The 27,624-nt window shown below is 32.5% G+C and overlaps 6 protein-coding genes across 6 annotated transcripts in view; 1 reads left to right on the top strand and 5 right to left on the bottom strand.

Annotated features, from left to right (window-relative positions):
• Nucleotides 1-6,863, bottom strand: part of LOC105623589 (probable chitinase 3) — a 34,373-nt gene extending 27,510 nt beyond the window's left edge. Inside the window, exon 1 of the mRNA XM_012204981.1 lies at nucleotides 6,798-6,863. Within this exon, the coding sequence (XP_012060371.1) occupies nucleotides 6,798-6,863 (66 nt within the window). The remainder of the gene's footprint in view (nucleotides 1-6,797) is intronic.
• Nucleotides 6,864-6,975: 112 nt separating this feature from the next.
• On the bottom strand, nucleotides 6,976-14,916 carry LOC105621624 (guanine nucleotide-binding protein subunit gamma-e). Its single transcript, XM_012203095.1, has 2 exons — nucleotides 14,792-14,916; nucleotides 6,976-7,081 (listed from the first exon to the last, which is right to left on the bottom strand). Exons 1-2 carry the CDS (start codon nucleotides 14,902-14,904, stop codon nucleotides 6,976-6,978), a joined length of 219 nt encoding a protein of 72 aa, XP_012058485.1. The 5' UTR covers nucleotides 14,905-14,916.
• A 521-nt stretch (nucleotides 14,917-15,437) lies between these two features.
• Nucleotides 15,438-16,878, bottom strand: LOC105621635 (hemolymph lipopolysaccharide-binding protein-like). Its single transcript, XM_012203106.1, is given in 3 exon segments — nucleotides 15,438-16,138; nucleotides 16,345-16,602; nucleotides 16,779-16,878. Coding segments are annotated over 3 exon segments (657 nt in total). The 3' UTR covers nucleotides 15,438-15,839.
• A 2,811-nt stretch (nucleotides 16,879-19,689) lies between these two features.
• Nucleotides 19,690-20,396, top strand: LOC105621646 (28S ribosomal protein S33, mitochondrial). Its single transcript, XM_012203117.1, has 2 exons — nucleotides 19,690-19,803; nucleotides 19,916-20,396. The coding sequence occupies exon 2, from the start codon at nucleotides 19,949-19,951 to the stop codon at nucleotides 20,288-20,290; it is 342 nt and encodes a 113-aa protein (XP_012058507.1). The 5' UTR covers nucleotides 19,690-19,803; nucleotides 19,916-19,948; the 3' UTR covers nucleotides 20,291-20,396.
• Nucleotides 20,397-20,899: 503 nt separating this feature from the next.
• Nucleotides 20,900-22,331, bottom strand: LOC105621657 (protein canopy 4). The gene is made up of 5 exons (XM_012203128.1): nucleotides 22,096-22,331; nucleotides 21,660-21,786; nucleotides 21,451-21,585; nucleotides 21,203-21,367; nucleotides 20,900-21,101 (listed from the first exon to the last, which is right to left on the bottom strand). Exons 1-5 carry the CDS (start codon nucleotides 22,199-22,201, stop codon nucleotides 20,930-20,932), a joined length of 705 nt encoding a protein of 234 aa, XP_012058518.1. The 5' UTR covers nucleotides 22,202-22,331; the 3' UTR covers nucleotides 20,900-20,929.
• Nucleotides 22,332-25,137: 2,806 nt separating this feature from the next.
• LOC105621668 (kelch-like protein diablo) lies at nucleotides 25,138-27,490 on the bottom strand. The gene is made up of 5 exons (XM_012203139.1): nucleotides 27,174-27,490; nucleotides 26,786-27,101; nucleotides 26,015-26,712; nucleotides 25,518-25,860; nucleotides 25,138-25,329 (listed from the first exon to the last, which is right to left on the bottom strand). The coding sequence occupies exons 1-5, from the start codon at nucleotides 27,488-27,490 to the stop codon at nucleotides 25,138-25,140; spliced, it is 1,866 nt and encodes a 621-aa protein (XP_012058529.1).
• Nucleotides 27,491-27,624: the final 134 nt, after the last annotated feature.

Here is a 27,624-nt window from a genome sequence, read left to right on the forward strand (position 1 = left end):
GTGTGTGTGTGTGTGTGTGTGTGTGTGTGTGTGTGTGTGTGTGTGTGTGTGTGTGTGTGTGTGTGTGTGTGTGTGTGTGTGTGTGTGTGTGTGTGTGTGTGTGCAGTGTGAACAGATATCTGTCGCAGAATTATTAGTACAATCGCCATTATACTTATATCGTTATATGATAATGTGGATAATTTTTATGTGAATGACGCGATCCAAAAGATTAAATAGCGATGTTTATCGCTGTAATAATGTTTGAACTAATTCTATTTATATCTAATAATTAGTCATCACCTTAGGTACCAATATCCAACATAGCGCGTTTTCATTTACAATTTGCTATTTACTATTTTTTTACATTCTTATGTTAATTAATTATTGCTGTCAGATAAATATAACTTTGTTATTTATTTAAAGTTATAAACAATTGTAAATGTATGTACAATTGTAATAATTATAAATTAAAATTAGAAATTTATAATAACGGAGATATTGCAATCATCAATAAAAATTCTATTCATTATTTGATTCACAATGAGTTTAGTAAATCAGCAATTTTCACTGACACAAACATTCACCGATTTCACATTCATTATTTAGATTCAGAATAGGCGAAAGTATCGCTGATGATTCAAATATATATTCAAATATAGTGAACGCACAATTGATCTAAATCAACGATCTAATAAATGACACAGTCCAGCGGTCGCGATCTCACTCGACCGTCTTAATTTTACACTTGTAACGAACTTTTTCCAAGACCGGTTCCATGATGGTCTCGCATAAATTCACGCGTGATGTAATAACTCCGCTGTGTAAAAAGACTGTTCGGAAACGTAGCTGCGTGGAAAAGAAAAATATATCAAACACGGAACATCCAATTACGAATATCTCCTCGTTCGCGGCAGCGTGATTTTAATGGTTTTTCTACCGAACGCGGTATATCACGAAATTGGAGCAAATCATTTGGACAATCTCTCTCTTTCTCTATCGAAGATTTCTGACAGATCTAGATGATCGAGACAAATCGCCAATCGTGAAACTATCTCTTGCTTAATACATGCAAATTAGTGTATAATATTGGCTAAAAAATTATTGCGTCTAATTGACAAAAAAATCTTTCAAAAATTAACGTAATCAATTTAATTGCAATTATTTTGTAAATAATTGTGTTAAATTTAATAGATTTTTCTATTCGTCGATTACGGTTAGTAACTTTCTGTTCATAATTTAATAATTATAAAAGAAACATAGTAATAATAATTTTACGCTTCCTAACTTGGATTATATTATATAAAAGATGCCATAATAATAAAAATGGAAATATATATTTATATATAAAACACTTGATAACAGTCAACGTAACAAAATTAAACTCACCATAATTGTTCCAATTATTTAAAACAACAACAATAATATCGGTCCGTGGCTCGTAGCACCGTGCGAGAAAAGATCTTTCGGGCAATTTATTAATGGAAAAACAATACAAACGGAAAGAAAACTCAACAACGCGAGAATTGCCGGCAGATCAGAAAAAGAGAAAAAAAGGATCTCGATTATTGATACGGATCAATGATCGAGGATCCGCCGCCGCATGATCGGGGAACTGTCACTGACAGTAGTTCGGGAAACACTGACTGGTGTGGCGAACAAGTCTGCTGTCATTCTCTCTCTCTCTCTCTCTCTCTCTCTCTCTCTCTCTCTCTCGATCATTTACTCTCTTTCATTTTCCCTCTCTCTAGACATACTGCTCTCTTAGTCTCTCTTTCTCTTTCTCCCTCCCCCTTCTATCTTTTTGCCAATCTCCCTCTTCTTGAACGGAGAGTACACTCTCTCTTCCTTGCACTCTCTGTACAATTTCGCAGCACACCTCTAAACGGCAGCGACGACGACAAAGATATCACAGCTACGACAAAAGCGATGATAACGTCTACGATAAAAACGTTGACACATATTAATACTTTTGGTGTGACAATGATGGCAATTAAAGCCGCCTTTCATTTCGCAAATAGTAAATGTTAGTACACGCTATAGCTGAAATCGATCGTACGAGATAACGTGAAAAATCAGCGGAAAAATTAGCAAAAGCATTAGACTTCGCCGGAGGGATAATTATATATCGGTCATGTTTACTGCCCTAATCATTTTTGCTATCCATTTATATTGCCGTCTCTTTTGGCGAACGAGAAACACCGAGAAACTCGAGCTATTACGACTTTAATTTACAATACAATCGAAGCTAGGCTTGTATATTTTTACAATCGAAGCTAGGCTTGTATAAATTTTTCCCATAATTTAGATTTGTTCAAAAAGGTTTATTTGATTATTTGATGGCAAAAATTAGAATAATAATTTTTAATATTATATAAGAATTTTAAGACTATTTTTAATTATGTGTGAATGTGTTTCGTGTAATGCCAATCATAATAATCGGCACAATTTTTTAAACTTCGTGTCTTTGGATAATAAAATATTCATCATAAAAAGAACGTAAAGATATTGTATAAATAAAACTTTTATATAATTGCGTAATTGTTGAAAGACAAGTATAATAACAATACATCAGTATTAATTAAATCTATTTTTCCTTTATATTACATAAATATACATTAACATAATTATATTGTAAAATTCTGATAAATATATAGAGAAATATGTGACATTTCCGCGATTATTTAAGACGCGATATCAATCAGTGAGAAAGCGGAACAAAAACTAGATAATATGATAAAAAGTCGATGAACTTCGTTACTGTATGATACGAATGAATTTTAATGTAAAGCATAACGACTGCATAATACGACTGGACGTAATCGATCGGTTATTTATGTTGCAACACTTGCAATATAATTAGGGAAATGTTTCAGTAAATTGTCGACGGTAATCGTGTGATTATTCTATATCGATCGCTCATGATGCGATAGATAGGTAATCCATATAGTGCAGCATTTACCAGCGTAAATAATCTAAAAGTGATTCAGTTTGACTTACTGCGATAAGATTTCTAGTGATGGATTCAAAAGGTTGGACTATTTCAAACATATAACGAAAATCAGTTTTATAAATTATCCGATTATTTACCTTATCTTTATCCTTTTCTGTGCGTTTTATTATTTTTTAAAGTAAAATAAAAATCTATTATTAATAAATTATGTAGTTCATAATCTAACATATAATAAGACTTTTAAATTACAATATATAAGCAAATGCATCATATAAGGAAGAAATTTATGCTTAATGAGTTTCCGTATATATAGGTTCTTGATTACTGATCTGTTTTGATCATATTGTTCTAATTATCTATTCGAAAAATCCAGTCTAATTAAGACTGAAGTTTTTAGACTTCCGCTTTCCGAAAAGAAACCAGCGTCATATCACTTTCAAAATAAGTACATTTTTCCTAATATCAATTTCAAAGACGCGATACAAATGCGTGCATGCTTTGTTAATGAACGATTCATTTTAAACATTTTAATACCATATTTATGTTTTTTCGTCAATCTGTACAACATTATTTATAATAATTGACCATGGATTTCGAAACCTTAAAGCATACATGATGTTCGTGCTTCAAGTCTTTTTTCAAAATTTAACACTTATAATCATTCATTTCGAACATCTCAATCAAACATAAATTAAGAATGTATTACATGATGATTGCAAAAAAATTACTGGAATTGAAAATTTATATTTTTTGTATAAAAATGTATATTATATGTTTTTTCATACTTTTTTAGTTTGTGTTAAAGTAAGATGTGTAACTGAAATAACGCCCATTAATCACAGTGTTATTCCTAATAAAAAACTAAGATAAAAAGTCCTCTATCATTTTCGCATTATTTTTTTTAATTGAACCCAATGAATAAAATGTCTAAAATCGATGCATAAGATAGCTTTGAAATGTTTTTAGAGTTCTTTAAAAAAAGTTCTTTAAGAAAAATCTTCAAAATATTTCATAAAGAACATGAAAAGATATCTTAAAATTGTCTTATATATCGATTTTATCTATTTATTCGGCAATATTTAGAAATTAATATCTCGTGAACTATTGCGAAAATTGCAAAATGATACAAGACTTTTCGACTCAGTTTTTTATTAGGAATAATATTGTATGATTAGTGGGCATTATTTCAGTTACACCCTGTATAACATATCGGACTTAATTACTATACAACATATATACGCTACAATTCTCGCGATTGTGAATGCAATCTTCCTATGTTAAATCATTTTGCAAATTAATCGCACGTAACGACTCCTAGGAAAAGGGATCCTAATTCATATCGCTGTCATGGAGACACATGTCTGTTGATTCTTAGATCTCAAGGATTTAAGATCTTTAAGAGGCGAAAGTGAGTCTTGCGATTCTTCCTTTGCCGATCATGTCCGCTTTTCATTTTCCTTTTTTCTCCTTTTTCCTAATCATCTTCGCTGTTTATGCCAGTGTAAGAATGTTAATACTTCGTTCGTATGAAAATACCTTCGCTATTCCTTTCTCTCCGCCGTCAGGCGATTCTAACGATCCGTAAGTATCTGCATAATTAATGTTATAGAGAAATATAAATTGCTTGGACAGCGCTCGCTTGCGCTGCAATTTGTCGAAATAGTCGTTATCCTCCCCCCCCCCTCCCTTTTCCCTCAAACCTCAACATTCGCGGTTATAATAAGCGCTACTATCGAGTTTCGAAAATTACTTCTCCGCAGGGAGGTTTATTTGTTATATGTTATATTCTTCTATGTTCCTTTCCGCATGTCAATGCGAATTACCCAATACGCTAGTGACTGGAAACCCCTGATTTTATGTACCTGACGCGATTATGGTGCGCAACAAATTGGAGACTTCTTCTATCATTTAAATGAGATTTTATATAAGGTAATTTCGATAGACTCTTAAGAGACGGCCGAACGCAATCGGGCAAAACATCGTGCACGAACGTATCAAGTGCTGTCTCTAAAGCCCATAACTTTCGGAACGTGGTTTTGTTCGTGATTTCACGTAGCTCTCACTCACGCTGCAGGTTTTGTGTTATATGAAACAAGAGTAGTTATAACACAGTTTGTTTAAAATTACTTTGGATATTGTGTTACGAAATTGAAACCAGCAACAACATGCTGTACCAGCGAACCTGAAAAAATCAAATCGTACAGCTCACCTTAAGACTTGATTAAAAATAATGTCTAAAAATAAGTTTTCAAATATTTATGCATATGTAGATATCTGTTGTTTATTATTATAAATAAAAGTTATATGTGTATTTACTTAAATAATTCTCAGAAACGAAACGAACTTTTCATAGAAAGCGTATAGAATTTATCTACAAATCAAACTCCATGCGTTTACTAATTTATTCGTTCCAACTTTATTTTTGCAATATTATGTCATCACATTTTATTTTTCACATACATAAAAATTATCTCAATAAATTTACGATTTCTATAAATAATAATAAATGTATTTTTCATACAAAATTGTCTCACAAGTTAGTAATATCTTTGTAAATTGAAGTATTATCGTTTTTGTATAACAATAATAATTATCAAAATGTTACATGGTTTATATTTCACTGATTCGAATATAAAAATAGCAATATGATATAGAACATTTTGTTTTATTTATATATACGTAAATAAGAAATTAAAACGCGAACAATTTTTAGCAATTACGGAATCTCATGCACGCATCACATATTAATAGAATATTTTGTTGTCTTAAGCAGATTAATTAGAAACGAAAGCAAAGTGTAGTGATTTTCCAGAATTTCGCAAGCGTATCATGAATGTCAGTAGAAACGCCTAACAACTAGTCAGACGACAACGATCGAGGATAAAAGAGAAAAAGAAAAAGAGAATCGAATGCAACATGGTAGTGATTTTAGCTTCAATTAAAGCTTCAGACAATTAAATTGAAGATTCAGAACTCAAATCGAAAACTTGTGTAACGTTTTACCGTGCATTTCCCTGAAACGAGTAACGAAAGCAGAAAACAGGATTTGGATTTTAATCGCTGGTCATGTTATATATTTTCGTAAGAAATTCGCGCAGAATTACATACAAGAGTAATTATAATTATTATTACAATAATAACTGTATGTTCGTACAATACGAATATATATATATATATATATATATATATATATATATATGTGTATGTATGTAGACATGTAACATTAAGAATAAATTGCATTCATGTTGGTTGATCGGTGAATGGATAGTTTCACAACGCAAGTGCATCGGCGAGTGAAATGTGCAGGGCGACGTCGCGCGGCATGCGGCACTTGATTCGACGTCGATCGATCCAGGTGGAAGTAGTTCATTCTGACAAATTTTTCAATTTTCCTCCTCTTTCTTCTCATCTCTGCTTCCTCTTTGTAAATGCAAATCTTTTTGAATTTGATGGAAATTGTTAATAACGCGCGATTGCTTCACAAGACCGATTATATCGAGATATCATTTTTTGTTTTTTTCTTTTCTTTTACTTTTGTTGTACATCTTTTTTTTGTATCAAATGACTTATCAATGTACTTTGAGTTATCTCGGAGTATCTTTACGAATAATGATTATGTCTCGAATGGCAGAATTAACGAAGGATAACGATATCTCATGGGACGACACGGATCAGGAACTGGCGAAGCCGCACGTCGCGCGATCGTAGAACAGTCCTGGAGGAACGGAACGGTCCGGCAACTAATTTTTGCTCCAGTTTGATCTTCAATCGACAGATTGACTGCGGAATTGATCGTAGCCACGTCTTTATTTCGGCGGGGCCGATGGACGATCGCTTCGGCGATCGAATCGCAGCGAACGTCTACCGGTATCTCTTCCTCTTCCTCTTGCGTGCTTCTCCTCCTACTCCTCCACTCCTCTTCCCTCTTCATGATCTCTGCCTGAGATTTCTTTTGCCGCGGATGAACGACCGACTCCTCTCCTCCTCGATTTGTACGCCCGCTTCCTTCTTCTTCTGTTGCTCTTCCTCCGCTCTGGCCCCGATTACATGATTATGCACTTGCCTTTCTCGGCCCAGGGATTGTTCTTCTTGTCGGGCGCGTGTATCAGTGGGTCATTCCTCTCGTTCTCTTCCACATATTCCCGCATCCTGCCAAGAAGAAGAATAAGAGGGTCAGCTGCGCACCAGTCTCGCGTAATACTGAAATTACAACCTAGCAACATATGCGTTACTACTCTAGTAGCTTACCTAAGATTATGGCGCAATAAACATGCGATTGTGATTCGTTCTAATGGAATTAATTTTTCATTACGCGACCCTTTATTTCTTCGTAGGTGCATCTTTTATTTATTCATAACTTACATAACCTACATAAACTAACTAAACTTTTCACGCAAGAGGACGATTAGACAAATCGTCATTTTCAAATATAAATTATAAGTTTCAAAACTTTAGAATATCGTCATAAAAATAATAATAATTATATAATACGTGTACTCCATTCTTTCTATTAAATATATTTAAAATACTTATAAGTTTTTAAAATTATACTCATAAACACAAAAATAATATTTTTTATTTATTATTATCACCAAATTATCCCTGGTAGAGATGTATGCAGTTTTCCTAGAACAGTATCTTTCCAGTTACTGTCTAATATTACTACATTCTCATTAATTGTGTCAATACTGAGTAAGGAAATGGACAAAAACATGATAAAGTTTTATTCTGTCCATTTTATGAGCGGCTTGCTTATTAATCAATTTAACATCCATTATTTGTTGTGTTTCTGTTCAGTAAATGGATTCAGATTTTACGCAACTTTTGTATGCAACAACTGCAAACAAAGCGTTACATCCTAATTGGGATCCTAAGTAGTTTTCCTTCTCAGTTACTAAGTAGAAGTTGGTATAACTGTTTAGTAACTGCTCAAACAATGCATGAAATTTCAGAAACCAGGGATATATAATCTATTATTTTTGCATATATATTGGGTTGTCCAAAAAGTTCGTGCCGATGTTGAAGGAAAAGTGAAACGCAGAAAATTTAAATTTTAGTATACATTTATTAAATTATATAGGTTAGTCGGCATGAACTTTCCGGACAACCCAATATATATATATAGAGCTTCTCTAATGAAAGTATTTTCCATTTGGAGACAGGAATTAATGTACACCAAATTATCGATGTACACGTCTTTCGCTCTCGATAATGAATATTTCATTCTCTATATTACGCGTTTTATGGTGAATGCCGGTGCATTGCTCGAAACTTGCCGAAGGCTCGAACCCGGTGTTTTCCAAGATCTTCTGGAGAATGTCTCGCGAGACGTTCATGCACGATTGGATTACGATACGTCCGATTTAGTAGATCGCCGATAAATTCGCGCCTCTGTATGTAGAGCGGCCGATGCGAGTCGACCAGCCGGCCAATCGTTCATTTTGCGAGGAAGTCGGTGAAAGGGACTCGGTTCTCGGTTCGCTCGCACGGCCGATTTTGCGTTCAAGGAGAGTCGCGCGCAAAAGCGGCAACGACAACGGCACGAAGCTTTCGAACTTTGTTGCTACTAGATAGTTGCTCGCCAAGCGCAAAATATCCGTGGAATTCCTTCCTGCGGGATACGAAAGCGCCGGTCGGCCACGTACGAGTGCATTTAACCCTTCACTGCGTTTTATTGCATATAAATGACAGCTGAAAAGCATGTTTAACATTGTCGCTTAAGCCTTCAGCGTCAGAACATGTATGAGTAAATACGCGACATTTGTTTTGAGTGTCAGCTGCAGTGCTTACGCGCACGAATGGCGAGATCAACGCACACACTGTATAGCTACGTATATTTTTCAATATATTTAGTAGAGAAGATTTTCTTGATAGTATTAATTCGAATAAAATCGTAAACTAAGTAAATATTTTGTGTAATGAAATGCACTGCAGAATCAAACTGCACCTAATCGTTGTGCGAAATATCTATATTCTTTTAAATTTTCACAATATGAGAAAATATATGGCAGAACAGAAGAAAGTTTAAATCTTAAAATTTAATTATAAAATGAAAAAGTAAAATGTAGTATATACAATGAGAGCAAAAAAATATTCGTACAAGGAAATTTGTTATAAAAAAAAGTCTTATTTGTAGAAAATAAACATTAATTAGCAATTTTATACAATGAGTATATTCTGTTCTAATATAAACAAACGAGCTTAGCATGTATTCCTGATTTAGAAGCTAAATTTCTCGTCTGTACAAATATTTTTTGAGCATTCAAATAATACAATTTTTAATTTCCGCTTATTTTTCGGATGATATATTTTGTATAATTAATACACATCATTTTGGTATATATAATTTTAAAAAACATACAATTTATTTTATTCTTTATGAATAAATTGTTAATTTTCCAACAAGAAATGATCGTTAATTAAATTAAATGTCAAATCGACGTCAAATTAGTGTTAAAATCATCGAATTTATATTGATTCGACATCAATTCGATAATTCTCGCTGAATAATAACTTACTTTTTAAAAATAAAATTAAAAAAAATATTTTCTCTGTACGAATACTTTTTGTACTTACTGTACATTTCTTTTGTTATTTTTTTCCTACATCTATAAAGTATTGTATGAACTGTATAATAAACAAAAGAATATTTTTTTCATATCATATTCCTGAATTCTTGACCATCATAACATCATACGCATAAATTTTATTTGGCTAGCAATAATCATATTTCGTGCTTGATCGGCATTGATTTATCATAGTTCGTGCGGGAATCGCGGACTTTCACTTATCAAAGTCCGTCGCGCAATTTTTAAGTGAGGGTGAATGACCTTCTCCGACACCCGTGTCGTAATGTAATAATAAATCGATTCACGTTTCTGCATCTATTATTTAGCGTCGTTTATATAATGAGCGACAATCAGAAATCAGAGCGATTCCCAGAGTCGCGATGTCAAACAAGAGTCGTCGAGCGGATCCGTTGCAGAAATGAAATGAATGCGATTCTGTTCACTTCACGCTCGAATTCACGGTTTGTCTCACTTTCGTGTCTATCTTTATAACCTGGCGAATGGAAGTCGCAATTTAATACACGAAGATCGAGTGAAACTATCGGTTGACAAAAATACTAAGGACTTTCTAATATTTCTAGTTAACTAAGTATTCACGCGCTGTTGACATTATATTTATGTCACAAAATTTGAAAGAAAACACGTGCCAATTAATAAGATTAATTCTCTCGAAACCAATTAGTAAAAAGGGACAGAAGAAAATTTAAATCTTAAAATTGAATTATAAAATGAAGAAGTAAAATGTATACATTCCTTTTGGTACTTTTTCTCCATCTATAAAGTATTATTTCAATTACAATTTATTTTATAAATTAGAAATTCTTGATAATTTATTTATTAATGATCATTAACGCTGCTAAAGTACTGCGAGTAATGAGACTTCCACGGCGTATTGAAAAAACACGACCCACATTGTGTGCCGATGAATGCAACAGGCGTCGGATTCAACCGAGTTTAAAGGAGGTCATCCTAAATTCAGAAACTGAGACGCAACGTCGGCACATATCGCCTCGTCCGCGTCACTGCCATCGTTGTCGATTAAGGACGTTCTCCGAAAAAATCCATTTTCTTTAGATTTTTCTGAAACTTAACAGAATAAGCTTGTTTAGTGTCTTGAATATATGTGCTTTAAAACTCAATATCCGGAGCGGGATTAAAAATCGAAATATTTCACTTCAAAGTTGAAGCGTTTAAAAAAAATATATATATATATACACACTAAGAAAAATGGTTTGGTTGGATTAAATAATAATACTGATGAAAAACAGACGAATCAGAATTTTCTGATTAAGTTTATTAGAATTCTAGTTGAAATAACTAGAATTCTGATTAATATAATTATTCTGATAAAAATAAGAAGTAGATTTAGTAGATTTTATCAGAAATTTCTGATTCGTCCATTTTCAACCAGAAATTTTTTTCAGTGTATATACATAGGATCCCTATCTAAAGCTTATTCGAAAGTGGTCTTTTTATTCACTGTAAAAAAGTTTTTTTGAAACAATGAGATATACTTGATATCACAAAAAATAATATGAACTTTGTCTGAATATGGCTTCTGACTATTCGTTTTTAAAAAATCATTAAGCAAAGTAAGTAACAAAATAAGTAAAGTCGCTATTTTTTCAACTGGTAGCAGGAGCAAAGATGGAAGGCATTTCATATTGTATAAAAACTTGTATAAATACATTAACACTTATGGAATATCTTATACTATATAAAAGTGAAATAAATTTTCATAAAAATTTTCATAATAGAGCATTAATGTGCTCATTAGGTTGAGTATAACTGCAGTCGGAGAACATCCTTAACGTCGACATTTTGCGCACAGCAATTTTATTTGTCGTGCGTATACGATTGATCTCTTAATTAAACCGGAATTAGATCGTTACAGGGAGAAACTGTCCGTGGCACATGGGCGCATCGTTAATGGACGATACGATTCGGCGGGCATGCGGGAAGTAAACGTCGATCTTTTTGTTCCGGTGCGTGGTTCCGCTTGAGGAACGACGCGGAACCGCGGCGCGTTCAGACATCGACAACGGTCGTTTCCCGCGGCAGTTTTCGACTCTCGAGGCAAGTATCGTGCGCGAAAGCAAAAAATTTCCGCGGTCTCGCGAGACTTCTCGAACGGTGAAAGGCGGCGCAGCGAGGCACCCGTCTCCACCCCCGCTCCACGCGTCTCCCCCTTTTTTTCTTCTCTTTCTTTTTATCCCTTACCGATCGACCTAATCTCGCGCTCCGATAATACGACGATACAATTTCCACGCCCGCTTCCTGATCCTTCCGTTCCCTTTCGTCTCGTGCGATATTGACGTAATACCGGACCTTGCAAAATACCCGCGATGCAGGTGACCGGAGATGCTTTCAGCAAGTTGTTGATATTTTCGCTCGTTTGCCATCGCATACAAGTTTCGATATTTTTAAGTATTAGTATTGTTAGTGATAATCACAAAAGAAATGACATCCGAAACAGTACTCTGGTAAAAATTTTTCTCAGACTTTTTCATATAATTTTTAAAAATTTCTATATTTTTTTAGAATTTCTATATATTTTTATAACTTTCTCACATTTTTTTATACGAATTGAAACATTTCTCAGAAAATGTACATCTTTTCTCAGAATTTTTCATATATATTAATTATCAAATATCATAAGATAATTCTAAGATATTTCTAAGATTTTTTGTAAATATAATTTCTGATAAAATGTTATAAAATCTAAAAAAATTTAAAAATATTTTTTAAAAATTATGGGATGAAAAAATTTCAAAAAATTTCAGAATTCATTTGTGTGAAAAATTCTGAGAGAAGATGTAAATGTACTTTCCGAATAATTTCTAAGTATTTTTGAAAAATATTCCAATTCGTATAAAAATTATGAGAAAAATTTTCACTAGGGTAATTAATAAAAATAAACAGGAAGGAAAATTTCTTTTTTAGCAAAGCATGTTTATAACGCATAAGTTTCGTTTTACAAACGAATTATTGTAATTTTTTGGATAATATATATTGGATTTAAAATAAGTTGTCTACTAAGGTAAAGAAATTGTCAATTTCGAGTGCAGTTGTTTTATGTAATTTATAAAACAATAGTACTTTTTCCGTATAGGCTTGGTATCTACAAAAGGTCGTTAACATCACCATTAAATCTATTGAAACGTGAGTTAAATTCGCAGAGCGTTTTGCGAGCATTTAATCTCGCAATAATTCAACCATGCTCGATCATTAGCGAGAGTGTGACATGCGAAGGATATATAATTAACTGGAATCAGACCGACTGAAACGGGAATAATTTTCGCGTAAACTTTTTCCGCACAATTCCCACTTAGAAGTGGCGAAATCGCGAAGATATTACATCGAGAGACGATCGAAACGCAATTGGGGCCAGCTGTGGCACAATTAGATCATCATCGATCATTGAGTCATCATAATCGTCGCGTCAGGTTTTGACTCTCGCTCTCTCATCGCGCTCGCGTACATAATAAATGCGCGTTCCCTGAAAGTAATCGTGTGTGCCGCGAAAACGCGATTAACGCGAACACGCACCATCGTCCAAGGAGATCCTGTCCCTCTACGTAACATGGGGACGCTGTGCACGATTCAGCCTTGACTGTCAGCCAGCAATCCGCGCGAGATGACTTATCTGGGAAAAGGCGCTGCGCTTCGAGGCAAGAAAAATGTGATCGGGAACACCGGAACACACCTACGCCGTAATCTGAAGCGTGCATTTTGATTTGCACGATCGCAGTTTTAACATGTAGCAAAAAACTCCGTTCCACATTTCGCTCATATAATGGATTTTTCAAATTACATTGATCAATTCCTGAAATGATTCCTGAGATGATTCTTTTTTAAAAAAATTAATAAATTTTAAGATAAATTTTAAAATTATGACTTTAATGTCTAAAATATTTTGTTAATTAGCTGTCTCATGTTCTTTTTAATTTTTTATAATTAATAAAATATTTTTTACTTCCATTAGAGAAGCTAAAATAGGAGCTCACTTATTTTATTTTTTCTTTTTCTGTTATATTTCGAAAAAAAGCTACTTGTAGTAATTATGGTTAGTAAATACAAATAAAAAACACATTATTTTCTTTAATTTTTAATAATATTATCTTTCAATTGTAGGAAATACAGTTGAACCTTGAACGATAACAACCTGCGTACGTGATTACGTAGGTTTATACGCGAGTCAATTCATCTAAAAAGGCATTCTATGATCACGCATCAGCGAAAATTACATCGTCCATTATTAAGGAACTAGAAAGTCACGGCTGTTACCGTTAAATAGCCTTCGCATTATTTACTTTGTACGTAGAGAATACTTGAAGTATTCAAAGAAACTTGTCACGAATAGACACGCCCGTGATGTAAAAATTAAATGCACTATCTCGAGATCACAAACATAATAATGTTTCCTGTATTTTAAGTATTATTTAAGTTGTATTAAAATCTAGTAATTATTTAGAGATCAAAATATACAAAAAATGTGTGAAAAATTAAAGGAAGTGTCTTATATGTCTAACGTAACAAATCAAATAATATGAACATATGGAACAAGTACTTATAAAAACATATATTATTGAATAATATAAAATAATAAATGAAAAATAAACCCAAGTACTTATTTTTTTTATCTTAGTTGCATCTAATAACAAACAAGTGCGAGATGAGTTATTCGTTCCGTTTAAACGGGGCAACAATTTAAAAAGAATAAAATTAGCTTCTCGGACTTTCTTAAATAAAATTAAATAATAATTAAATATCTTCTCAATCATGCATTTAAATACAGCTAATGAATTTTAATATAATATAAATAATAAAAATAAAAAATGACAGAACTGTTCTACGTCTACAGAGTTAAAACATTATTGAATATTAATATAAAAAGACAATTGTATTAAATTAAATTTATATGTAAACGAACATATGTATATACAAACAATTGGTTTATAAATATTATGGTGAAAATTTAGAAAATTAATTTAAGACTTGAATATAATGGTAATGAAAATCTCAAGGATATCACAACAAAAAGTAATAAATTTTTAATTTCTGAAGAAAAGCTCTGCTTCAAAAACCTATGTGAATCTACAATCGACGGAAATTGCAAGGCATTTTCTAGGGCGATCTATGTACGAGAGTGACAGTCTTCTCAAATTTACAGACGTGCGTAAATGATACGTAAGCGGGGAGGAAAACCGATGAATAATTAGCAAATACAGGAAACAACGATAACGACGATGATGAAAATAATGATTCGACTGTGCCACGATGGACTTACGCCGCGATGCTCTTCGACAGGGGCCATCGTTCCATGGACGCCTGGTACTTCATATTCTCGATCTGCTTCTTCAATGCGTCCTTATCCATGGTGGCGAGTACACTGGGATCCATGGTTACAGCCGCACCCCCCTTGTCGCAAATCGGGAACGGGATAGCGCGTGCGCCTACACAGGAAAATCAATAAGGATGGCTTGAGAGTAGCTATCGGACGCTACGTTCGTAACTCGGACGATGGTCTCGTCGGGGTTGAAAGGAAAAGAGAAAACTCGGCTCCACGAGAGAATGAGCATCCGAGATCTTATCACAGTGATCTACCGATCACCGGCGACAGATTCATTTGTGAAACATGACGAATGCAAACCGATATAAAGAAACGTCAGATGAAACTGCGAAGAATATGCTTGCTATTGCCTTTTGCATACGCAGTTTGCTGATCCATAGTTGAGAGATACATAGAATACAAATGCCCTTTGACCTTTGAGTTGCGACGAGCCTCTTCCACCCTTCCCATTTCAATGTTCTCAATAAGAGATGTTTAAAGAGATGTTCTAGTTATAACTCGAGTCACTTAATTTATATCTTCTCTTAATTTCAACTATTATAATTAATCTAGGACATTATAATAACACTTTCATTTTTTGTTCATATTATATTATTTATCAATCATCCTCTTTATCTTATCCTATTAAAAGTACATTAATTAAAATTTTTTAAAGAATCAACGTATTTTTTTTAAATATAAGTCTTCTTACACATTTTCTAATATACATTATGCATGTTCCATGGTATTTAATATCTCTATTTAATATCCCTAAAGATAATCGTTAGTACAAAAATAGCTCTTATGACCTATAATCACCTTCATTGTAAGATTAATCTAAGATTAACCCCATTAATCGTAAAAAACATGGCTGCGTTGTTACTGACGTTAATTTGATCTTAATAGCATATCTTAGAATGACTATTTAATTATAGATAGTCTTTGATAAAACGCATACTGTTACCACGTCTGATTACGATCTTGCGTTCACGTAATTTATGAGAATTCAGAGAGTAATTTCGCAGAAGAAAGCAACTGCTGCAGTGCATTCGAGATCATCCATTCCTCCGTCTTTTAGAAGAACTCCGCAATGCTGTTTTCCATTATAGTTGTCAGGCTCGTTAGCGATTTTTAGTGTCCATTTTGAGTATCCCGTAGCTTCCAAAGGCTCATCCATAATCGTGTTCCAATCGCCCTCTTCATAGAGATCGTGCACGCCGAGCCATGCCTGATTTATTTTGTTCTCCTCTAAGATGTGCAGCAACAATTTTTCCTCCGAATTGGAGTTAACAATAGCCAAATGACCTACATCGGGGATTAGGTAGATTTGCGTTAATCCGATAAAGTTACGTAATTTTGCTTTTCGGTTTTAATATACTCTTCATATAAAAGAAAGTTTAAGAAATAGAATTCACGTTGAAACATTATTGGCCATAGAAGATGATAAAAAATGACAGAGCAATTCGATGAGCTGAGAGAATCATCAAATAAAATCACTGTTAGAAACTTACCCCCTTCTTCAATACAAATTCTACGAGCTTTGTTCCATGACAACTTGCGAAAATGAAGTTTATGAGCACCTATACCAGGTGTCATAAAGTAATCGCTTCCTGCTTTTTCTATGAGATTGATACCGTCTTGCATTTTCAATTGACGCGGCCCGTAAATGTAAATAATCTGCTGTGCCGGAGACAAATTTCCGTTTGCGTTTGGTAATAATTTGCCTGAAGCTGTAGGAAAATCTTATGAATTTTTTGACATATTTTCCTCTGCAAACGATTACGATGGATTACATATGCATAAGGTAAATTAAATGTTATTAAAAATAAATATCAATTTAACATTCAATTATAATATAATATTTCTTTCTTTCTTTTCTTTAAGTTTCAGATAAATTACCAAAGCGAGATATATTTTGCAATTATTTTCTTATATATTAATTTACTTATCAATCTGTTGACTGCTGTATCAGTTGCAATTGTATTTTCCGATGCCACACGGTATATTATCGCATATAAAAACACTACTAACACACGTCGCAACATGATTATTATACTATTATACGTTGAAAATATAAAATTCTCGAGAACAAATATTACGACAATGATGTGACAATGGATGCACTTATTTATATTATGTGATAAAAACTATACTACCTACTCAGTAAGGAAATAGCGATAAGCTTCTTGATATCACACTGTACACTGTTTTTACTGAATATTTATATTTTATAAATATTCAATAAAAACAAATTGTAATATAAAAATAAATTAATTAATAAAGTTTATTATTTTCTTAAAAATTTATAAAATACGTTGAGTTGCACGTTTTAATTAATTAAAAAATAAATTCTTTTAAATTTAATAAATATATCTCTTCCCTATATGCGTGTGTGTATACTTTAACATGCACGATGTATAATATTATTTATCAATTCAAACTATTTGAATGTATTAAATTATCGCAACAGGATTCTCACTGATATTCAATTATCAGTATTTCTTGACCATTTATTACAATATCATTAATTAGAATAATCATATATGAGGTATTGCGATTAAAATATCACATAAATTATTCATAAGTTGCCAAATAAAATTGTGAATAATCATATTTAATTTATCCAATACGATTGTTTACAACAAAGTATTAAATACCTCTTATTTTCATGTTCCTCATTTAATCTATTAAAATTAAGAAATTTATAAAACAATTTATAGCATAGATTGTGAATCGTTGTGAATCGTGAATTCATTTAACGAAAAATTTCATTTGTTCCGTTAATATATATTAATAGATGTTTTACAATCACAGTTAAATAAACGCCGCAATTAAACGAATCTTTCGCAAAACGGAAATATAATGTAACACATGGATGCTATGCGCGCATAGGATCATTCTTGAGAGGAAATGCAGCGTAATTGCAATAAAATTTAAACATCACTGTAATGTATGATTTACTGCTAACGTAAAGTAACAATAAATTGTTGTATTTTGCAATATAATGATTGCATGATTTTTATATCGTACTCACATTCTTGCGAAGATACGGAAAATTTACAGTTAATTTTTGCGTTCTATTTAATAACATTCATAATTAATCATTAATTATTTGCTTTATGATGCAACAAAACTATTTTGAGATTTTACATAAATTAATCTTTCTATTATCTAATTAAAATTTTTACATTAAATAATAATAATTATTATTTTATGCTTAAATCGGTTTGCATTCGTCGCTATTAACTTTAATTAGTAAAATGTACAAAAAGAATAAATCGTGAAGAGAGTTCAAGTATGGTACTCACCTAGGCGAAGAACAACGGAATTCTGCAGCGGCGTGACTTTAACAGGCTTCGCTTATAGAAGCCTCGGAAAATCCAGGCAATCTAATTTACTGATAATTTCACCACCAATATCTTCGTCAATGCAGTTGCATTCGTTGAAGGGATCCTTACTAAAAAAAATCATGTCACAATTATATGATGAAATCATATAATTAAAATATATAAGTCACGTAACGGATTGTTCCAAATCATACGTGATTTTTTAAAATTACATAAAAATTTTTAATTTAATAATTATACTTTATAATTCTATATATACATATATACTCTACAAATAAAATTTTTAATTTAATAATTATATTTTATAATTCTATATATATATAAGTTGGTAAGAAATCACAACTCGTTTCAAATGCATTCATCATATTGTGATCGTGATATATTGCATCATTATAATAGAAATTGAATATGTAAAATTACAAACATAAAAAAAATCATTGCTTTGCCGATTACACTATTTAGTTTTCAAATTTACACTTTTGGATTGTTATATAACAAAGTTTATCATATTTCTCATAGTTTTGTAGGTGTTACATATAAATTTGTTTTTCATATAAATGTAATTTTGAAAACAGCACAATGTTTTGTTGTCATAGTATGGAAAAGAACTAAAAAATAATGGACACTGTAATGGAAAAGCTTTTTTTTTAATTAGATAAGATGTCGATAAGATGTCGCAGTTCTCAGAAAGAAGAAAGAGACAGAGAGAGAGAGAGAGAGAGAGAGAGAGAGAGAGAGAGAGAGAAGAGAGAGGGACCAGCCTATTTATTATTTACATAACACATAATTATATAAAGTAATCCATCAAGGAAAGGCCAAAAAAATATTGGATAAAAAATTTAATTCCAGAGTACAGCAAAAATAATAAAACTTGTAATAAAATCTATAGGCTTGGAAGTAGAGATAGTTCTTGTAAATTATAATGCAAAAGACCAGAAAGGATTGACTGAGGAATAATACAAAAAGACATGAGTAAATAAAAAAGCAAATGTAAAATAAACATTAATTACAGGAAAAAACAGATCATATGATCAATTATCAATATAAACAGATAAATAAAAATATATCAAATATATCAAAATCAAGTAGAATAAATCAATCTGAGCATCAATTTACATCGCAAGTAATAAGAAAATGCCATATCTCGATGATAGGAATATATAAGTATGTTTACGAGAATATGTAAGGTCTTTTCATTTAGTGACTTTCTTAATATTCAAAGAGCGACAAAGATAGAATAATACTTGTGTCGACTTATGTACCAAATAGAAAATATTCATCACTGAAGCAGTGAGCATAGCACAGAACAGAACCAGAAGAACATGGACATAGCATGGCAGTTAATGGTGTTACCATCAGATATATTTACAAACGTGGCTACGTAGTTCATGTTCACGTTTTGCGCACATAGAAGCACTAATAGTTTGCTTCTATCTACACATACTCTGTCACTCTGCTGTATATATGTACATGCAATCAGCTGTGCAATTTGTGAATGGTACACTGTACGCATAAACGAATGTAAACATAGACTCTATATGGTGCGTGAACGATGTTTTTCTATTCCTTTCTCTCTCTTCATGTTTAAAATAATTTAATCTGTATAAAAAATCTATAAAAGTGGTAAGTGAATAAATATGGAATTCTTTTAAAATTCATTTCTGTCGATTCTCTTGAACATAGAAAGTTCCATTCTAATCTCCGATTTGTAACCTTATTTTCTCTTTTTTTATAGACACAACAGAAGAACTAATATTGTTCAATCAAGATGAGTAAATACGTGAATTTGATGAACGTGGGCACTACTTATGCTACGCGCATGAATCGTCTGAGTAATCGAATCTTTGGCGAAGTAATCAGACCAACTAATCAAAAATCGATGAAAGTCGTAAAGCTCTTTAGTGAGAAACCGATAAATAAACGACCGGAGATTGTAGAATATTATCCAAGAGTTAAAGAGACCGAGCTATTGATGACACATCTGCGTAATTACGGTCTGTTTAGAGATGAGCATAAAGACTTTAAGGAGGAATATCAACGTTTGAGAGAACTTCGCGGTAAAATTAAATGGATACCACCGCGGTTCAGAAATCAACCCAAACCATCCTAAGATTCAAATAATTTATAATTGAGTGTAACAAATACAACAACAAAAATATTCTGAAGAGTATGTATTTTATTTGTAAATAATAAATTATATGCTGTTTTTAGTACAATTGGTATTACTTTTTATTTAATAAAACAATTTATACTTCTAAGAATTATTTCTGGCATATTAAAAAAAAACTACACTTATTAACAGATTTTTCGGGCCTAATAATTTCATAATTTGTTCTTATTTTAAAATGTGTCTTAAGATGCTAATGCAGCTCTCTAATTAGTACATTTTAAGACTATATTTAAAATGATCTGAAATAGAGAACCAAATATGAATTCTCTCTCTCTCTCTCTCTCTAGCCTCAATGTAACATTTGAGTTGATATTGATATGTTTTATAAATATGTACATTTACAAGAAAGTCTTGTATGAAATAGAAAAATTTTTTATTATAAAATTTTCAACAGTACAAAAAAGAAATAAATATCGCACATATAGGTATATAATCTCTAGGTATATAAACAATGCTAATATTTACAGATTATTTTTATATAGGAAGTCTGTTGTATTTCTACTGGGTATATTAGGGCACATTCTATTTAATTCATTGATAAAAGATACCTATACGAATTGTTCATTTATTTCTGTAGTTTTACAATTCTTGCTTCACATTTGGAGAATTATCCTTCATACTTTCTTTACTATCTGCATCCTCTTTTGATACTTCCTTTTTCTTTTGTTTTTTAGCGTCTTTCTCAATATTGAGTTTTTCATTTAGGCAAGAATCATTTTGTCCTTTCAATGCACGCTCAGAACATAAATACCTAAATGATTATCAAAAATAAACGCTGATTTCATACTATCTACATAAATGATATATCAATAATACATCAACAATTGCGACAAATATATCCTAAGACATTACCTAATTAAAGAAATCTCTCTTTGATGATTGTAATACCAGTCTTCGATGTCAGCTTCATAATTTTCCAGCAAATCTTCACACTGCGTTTTCAAAGTAGTTATCTCAACAGAAGGTTTGTCCCATAACTCATATGGAATACCCAAATCTACATTGACACCTCTATCTCTATAACCATACATATATATGTTAAGTTTCAGAATATTCTACATAAAAGATCATATTACAATAATCTATGTACTGTAGCTTACACGAGGCCATGCAATGTTTTGAACGTTTGACTCATTCCTTTTGCAAATCTCGTACTGTCTGTACGTTCTTTGTGTATATTATATTCCAATATGCGTTCACAAACATTTTCCATGGACTCCACTAACCGTAGCTCCCTGGAAAGACAAATTTTATTAATTTTACTAGTTTCATCAGAATGATATCATATGTTTGTATCAGTGACACTTACGACTTCTTATATTCCTTTTTCTTCTTTGGTACAACATCATCTACTGAATATCCAATTTCTAACACATCGTTTGTCTTTCCTGTTTCATCTAGCCTAGCCTCAAGTTCTGTAGCTAAAACTTTGCAAACTGTAATAGAGATTTATTAATAATTATAGAATAATCTTAATTATGTAATTATTGTAAAATTACTGTAATAAATAATTAGAGTAAATAATTACAGTAACATTACTGTAAATAATTACGGTAATATTAAATTACTGTAATTAATAATTACAGAATAATTTTAATTACGTAATTAAATGTACATTTGAAATTATTAATATAGAATTTTCTAAATGATTTTCCAATCAATTAAGTTAACAGAAAATGATATTCCAAGGCATTAAATTTACTATAATTTATTTAAGTCTCAGGAATGAATTGCTCCAGATTAACCTTCGCATTTGTTGGCGTATTTAACCCCTTGTTCTTCCTCAGGATTACCAAAAGTAAAATACGCGAATAACAAATTAAATAAAACAGCACGGTTCACCAGCAGCATTGTAGTTTATACCGAATAAAAGAGGAATGTTCAATTGATAAGTCATGTAATCACTGGAATGTCACTAATATGCAACGTCGTGCAACGCAACACGACCGGCAACGCGGCGACTTCACAATATCAAAATAAACTTTTTATCTGCTTAGTTTAGATCTATAATAGGTTTTTTTTAAGTCTTAAGCCATAAGAAATGGACAAACCACAGTCAATTATTCTCCTCGTATTCAACTGTAATTAATCAATTTCTTACGACTTAAAACACCTATTGTCCGGACTACCACATGACGTATACTGTGCTTATCTAAATTGCACCGATATTATTGTTATCACGTTATGACACTAATGACAGCATGTGTGGAATCAATCGATTGGCTTACGAATAGGGAATTTATAAAACTTCCTAAAATACATCAGGGGAATTCTCTATTCGAATGTCTACAAATTGATTCAATTGAAAAAATATAATTCGAAATGCAATAATTCTTGTTTATTTTATTTCTTTACGTTATCATTTTATCAATCTTATTCGATGAATTTCATTCGTTAATTCAATTAATTGCAATATTAAAATATGATAAGTCATGTTATATTTTTCTGTTTTTATAGATTTTGCTATTCAAATATTATATTTTTTATTAATACAAATGGAAAATTTACCAATAAAATAAATAAAACTTAAGAGAAATAAAAAAAATTATGAAAATAAATTACTTTTTAGTTTTTAGATAACAAATTGTTTCGACCTCAAAATTTATAATTTTTCGTAAGTTTTAGACTTCATTAGTCTACATCAACAATGTATTTATATATAATATAAATCTAAAAAAGATTTTTAACAAAAAATATTCTTTTTCTGAATAATAAATATCGTTATTAGAAAAAGAATTAATTCTAGGATATTCTAGTTGTTTGCAGATATAGGACAATAACGCTTTGCATAATGGTTCGCGCAAATTTCTAATGCGCACTTTCTTTAATTTATTGATGAAGAACAGGAAAGAAATCCTATGACTCTTCCTTTGTACTGAACAGTTGTACAGAACAAGTTTTTGATCTCGTAAGTTGAGAAAACAATATGTTTGCGCTTAACACTTTGTGCTTTACTTAGGATTGACTACGCGCGCTAATCAATAACATAATCACTTTCAACTTTTGTTTCTTGTTTATGAAAAACATGTCATTAAGATTCGGTATAATACAAGAATCGATCTCTTACGTACTTTTGACATAAATTAGAATTCGCTAATATTACGCATATAAAAAATTGTGGAAACGATATAATATTCTCCTGACATAGCTGCAACTTCTTCAGAATTAATTAAACAAGGTTGAATATTGAACACTTATTTGAACTTTGTTCACGAATTACGATAATTTGTACTATTGTATAATATTTAATTTGATTAACTGAATAGCGATTTTACTTCTATAATATCACGTGTTTAGAACTTAAATATCAATGGATTATTTGAAATAATCCAGAAATTAATTGAGAAATGCGTTAATGAACCGTCGTAAGATTCGAGAGAATCGGAATAAACATCGGTAGAATTTGCAATCGGCTGCTTAAAAAGAATTACATTACATCATCAATATGTTCTTACGCTAGACATGCATTTTGCTGCCTTCAACAATCTCATACATGTAACAATGACAATTTATAAATGTTTTTGGTCTTTCCCAGTAATTCTTATGTATTATTTAATTTTCACCAAAATAAGTCATAAACAATTATTCTTGTTAATATAATATTAGTCACCTTTAGCCAATTCTGTTAATTCTTACATAATTACAATGTATGTTACATCATGAGATTATTGATCAATGATCCCTATCACCATTTTGTACGATAAGGTTACTCCTCTCTGTAGATATTTAAATGTATATAACAGATGATGTTGATTAAATGACATCTTCTTGCAGCAACGCGAAGAAACGATTTCAAATGTCTTGTTTAAATAATTTATACTTTTCAAGTATTATACATATTGCTTTTTCTTGGGCATGTATGTTGGCGTTTGTGACAAGTCGTCGATAACATAAATGCATCAAATAAATTAGATACACAAGTTATTCACAGACTTTAATAGAAAATGCGATGTAACTTGATATTTCTTTACAAGAGAATGTAAACTGTACTTATCATGAGTATCTCAATATTCTCTGATTGAAATTCAGTCTTATAAACAAAAGGAGATATCTACATATTTAAAGCAGACTATTCTTACAAAGTCAGAAATCATTGTCTTATATTACATTCTTAAATTGTTGGGTACAAAAACGACCCTTTGCAGTTAAATCAAAACTCTACTGAGAACTTAAGCTCTTTTATTTCAATCATTTAAGAATGGAAGCTGTAAATGTCTTTTTAAAACATATATGTTTCTGGCGAATGTCAGGGAAGAGATTTTGCCTTTCTTTTATTTCATGTAATGAAATGCTTTAAAATTTTGAATATACATGCATATATTATGAAACAATTCTCCAAGAATATTTTGTCTAGATATTTAAATCTAAAACAGTTGGAATTATATTACTCAATAGAATACAAATAACATTGATGAAGATTCTCAAGATAATGTGATGTAATAAAAATATGAAACAACTAATAAATCGATAGAATAATCGATAGAATATTCTTCTTTCTGTAACATGACATGATATGCTAAAATTGAACGAGAGAAATTTAAGTAATAAATTAAATATCGAAAATCGATGAGGGATACTCTGGCGCGGAATTTTAGAGAAAGGCAAAGTCTTTTACAAAATGCATACATTACTTATATAATGCTCATCGATCGGCGGTAGCGTTTTCTAGTACTAGTTATAACAGGAACCGATACAGGAGCAGGAGGTGTTACAGGTGTAACTGGCGTTACCGGTGTAAGAGGAGTTAAAGGAGTTTCAGCCATTTGGGCTGAAGAGGGGGGCCTGAGCTACCAAATGTAATTTTCGGTTTGTGGAGCTCGCATCACTCCCACGCCTCCACCAAGCCTCCTGTAATTCATACAACCACATAGCTTCCATTGATTCTGTTCTGGATCATATACTTCGATTGTTTTCAGATACGCAGTTCCATCGAATCCGCCTACCGCATACAATTGACCGTTTACTACCGCTAGACCCACCTGAAATTCATGACAGCAATTGTTAAAACTGATATCTCATCATTATATACTATGCTCTTAAATTCTAAAATAATTCCTAATAGGTTTTTTTAATGCAGATAAATCATCTACTTCTTTTCCATATATTTTAAATTTTAAACTTTTCCAGATATTTTAAGTTTTAAAATATCTATAAAATGCAAACTTACTCCACTTCTCCTAGATGTCATCGCTACTATAGGACTCCATGAATTCGTATGGGGATTATAACGTTCGGCGCTGGAAAGTTCCATACAATCGTCTCGTCCTCCCACAGCATAAATTAGATTATTAAATACAGCACAGCCTAGATGTTTACGTCTCGTAGACATCGGGGACACTTGGGACCATTTATTCTGTCTTGGATCATATCTTTCTACTGTATTAAGAGGTGATTGTCCATCAGACCCGCCGATGGCATATAAATAACCTCCGAGCACTGCAACTGCCACTCCCAACCTTCTGGTAGTCATTGGCGACACTTTAGACCATTTATTTTCTTTAGGATCGTATCTGCAAAATTACACACACACACACACACACACATATATATATATATATATAGATATATATATATCATAGGTATGCAGGTGCACTTATTTTTTATATTTACATATATATATATATATATATCAACATTTTCTTTAACATAAGTTTTTTAACTTGCCTTTCCACGTGATTAAGGCATTGTACTCCATCCTGGCCACCAACTGCGTAAAGAAACCCATCAAGCACAGCGACACCCACACTAGTTCTACAGGAAGTGGTAGGAGCAACATCGCAAGACCATTGATTCGTTTGTGGATCGTATCGCTCGATACTATTTAAGTAGCTTTGTCCATCGTGTCCACCGACTGCATATAACAAATCGTTCAACACTGCTACGCCCACTCCACATCTCCGTTTGCTCATCGGTGCGACCATTTTCCAATCGGCAGTATTAGGATCAAATCTTTCGACACTGGCAATGGCATCACCTGAACACCAACCACCAACTGCGAACAACACTTCTCCCCGTCTTGTAGGTTTTCTGGGTCTTGTTCTAGGTCCCTGCATTAATGGTCTTTCTTGTGGCAGAAGTAAGTAATTCTTTGCTTCATCTACGAGATCTCTGCAAGCATCATCAGAACGAACCAATAGATCCGATCCGACGGTACCAACTAAAAATTTTGGACTAAGTAATGGCAGTCGCACGTGTTGCAAGACTTGTGCAAGATGTTGTCGTCTTTCCGTAACATTGTATTTCACCCAATTCATCACGGCGCTAAAAACTTGCTCCTCCGTACGTACGTTCAATTCATCCGATGAAATAATGTCTACCAATTGTCCGACAGGTAGCAACAAAAATTCTTCGCTCTCCATTACCTAAAATATAAAATAAAAGCAATAAGTTTTTTCAAATCAGAAACTTAATCAATGTTTCTTGCACGAGGTATACCTCTTGAAAATTATGTTGAGTAAATTTATCAGCAATACGCAGAAGTTCGCGGCACGAATGGGTATCCGCGAACGCCCGGATACCCAAGCAATTTGATGGATCTAATTGGCGTTTGAGAAATTCGCAACATATATCTTGAATTTCTGCTAATTGAAGAAGGCACGCTGCTGGAAGGAGAGTTTGAACATTAGCTTCTTCGACAATAATGTGAGAAGTATAACAGAAGTCTATGAGTAATTCCATAGCCATTTCGTCTATGTCGCGTATTGTTACTTCAGTTTGTCTAGATTCCGCCAGCTCCCCAGTAAACATTGCCCTGAAAAAAAATAGAGATATAGCATTCGTTATAAGATTAGGCAAATCAAAAATATTGATTGTGCTATTATACCTGAAGTATGGACTACATGCTGAAAGGATGACGCGATGTGCGAATATCTTTCTAGAACCAACATTGAGAACAACGTCGCACAATTCCCGATGACGACGAAGAACATTAAGCTCAGTTAGCGTTGCACGAGGATGCTTCTCAGAGGTATGACTGAGGCGTGCTGGGGAGGGAGCGCGTTCCACGACTATTTCACCCATCCTCTGCGAGGATGGGGCGCCCGCAGCTGCTCTCCCCGAGGCACCCCTGGTCCCCCCGGCTAGCTGGAGGCGCAGCGGGGGTGACGCCCAGCCCCACACGGAATCTATCTGCAACACCATTCACCAACCACCGCAGGTCTTAAATGTGCCTGCAGCAGGTCCCCTAATGTGGTTTCCCTATAGTGATAAAAAGAAAATATATATATATATATATATATATACATAATGAGTCATGTAGAAATACATTATTACTT

This window comes from Atta cephalotes (genome assembly GCF_000143395.1).
Source record: "Atta cephalotes unplaced genomic scaffold scaffold00002, whole genome shotgun sequence".
Lineage (NCBI taxonomy): Eukaryota > Metazoa > Arthropoda > Insecta > Hymenoptera > Formicidae > Atta > Atta cephalotes.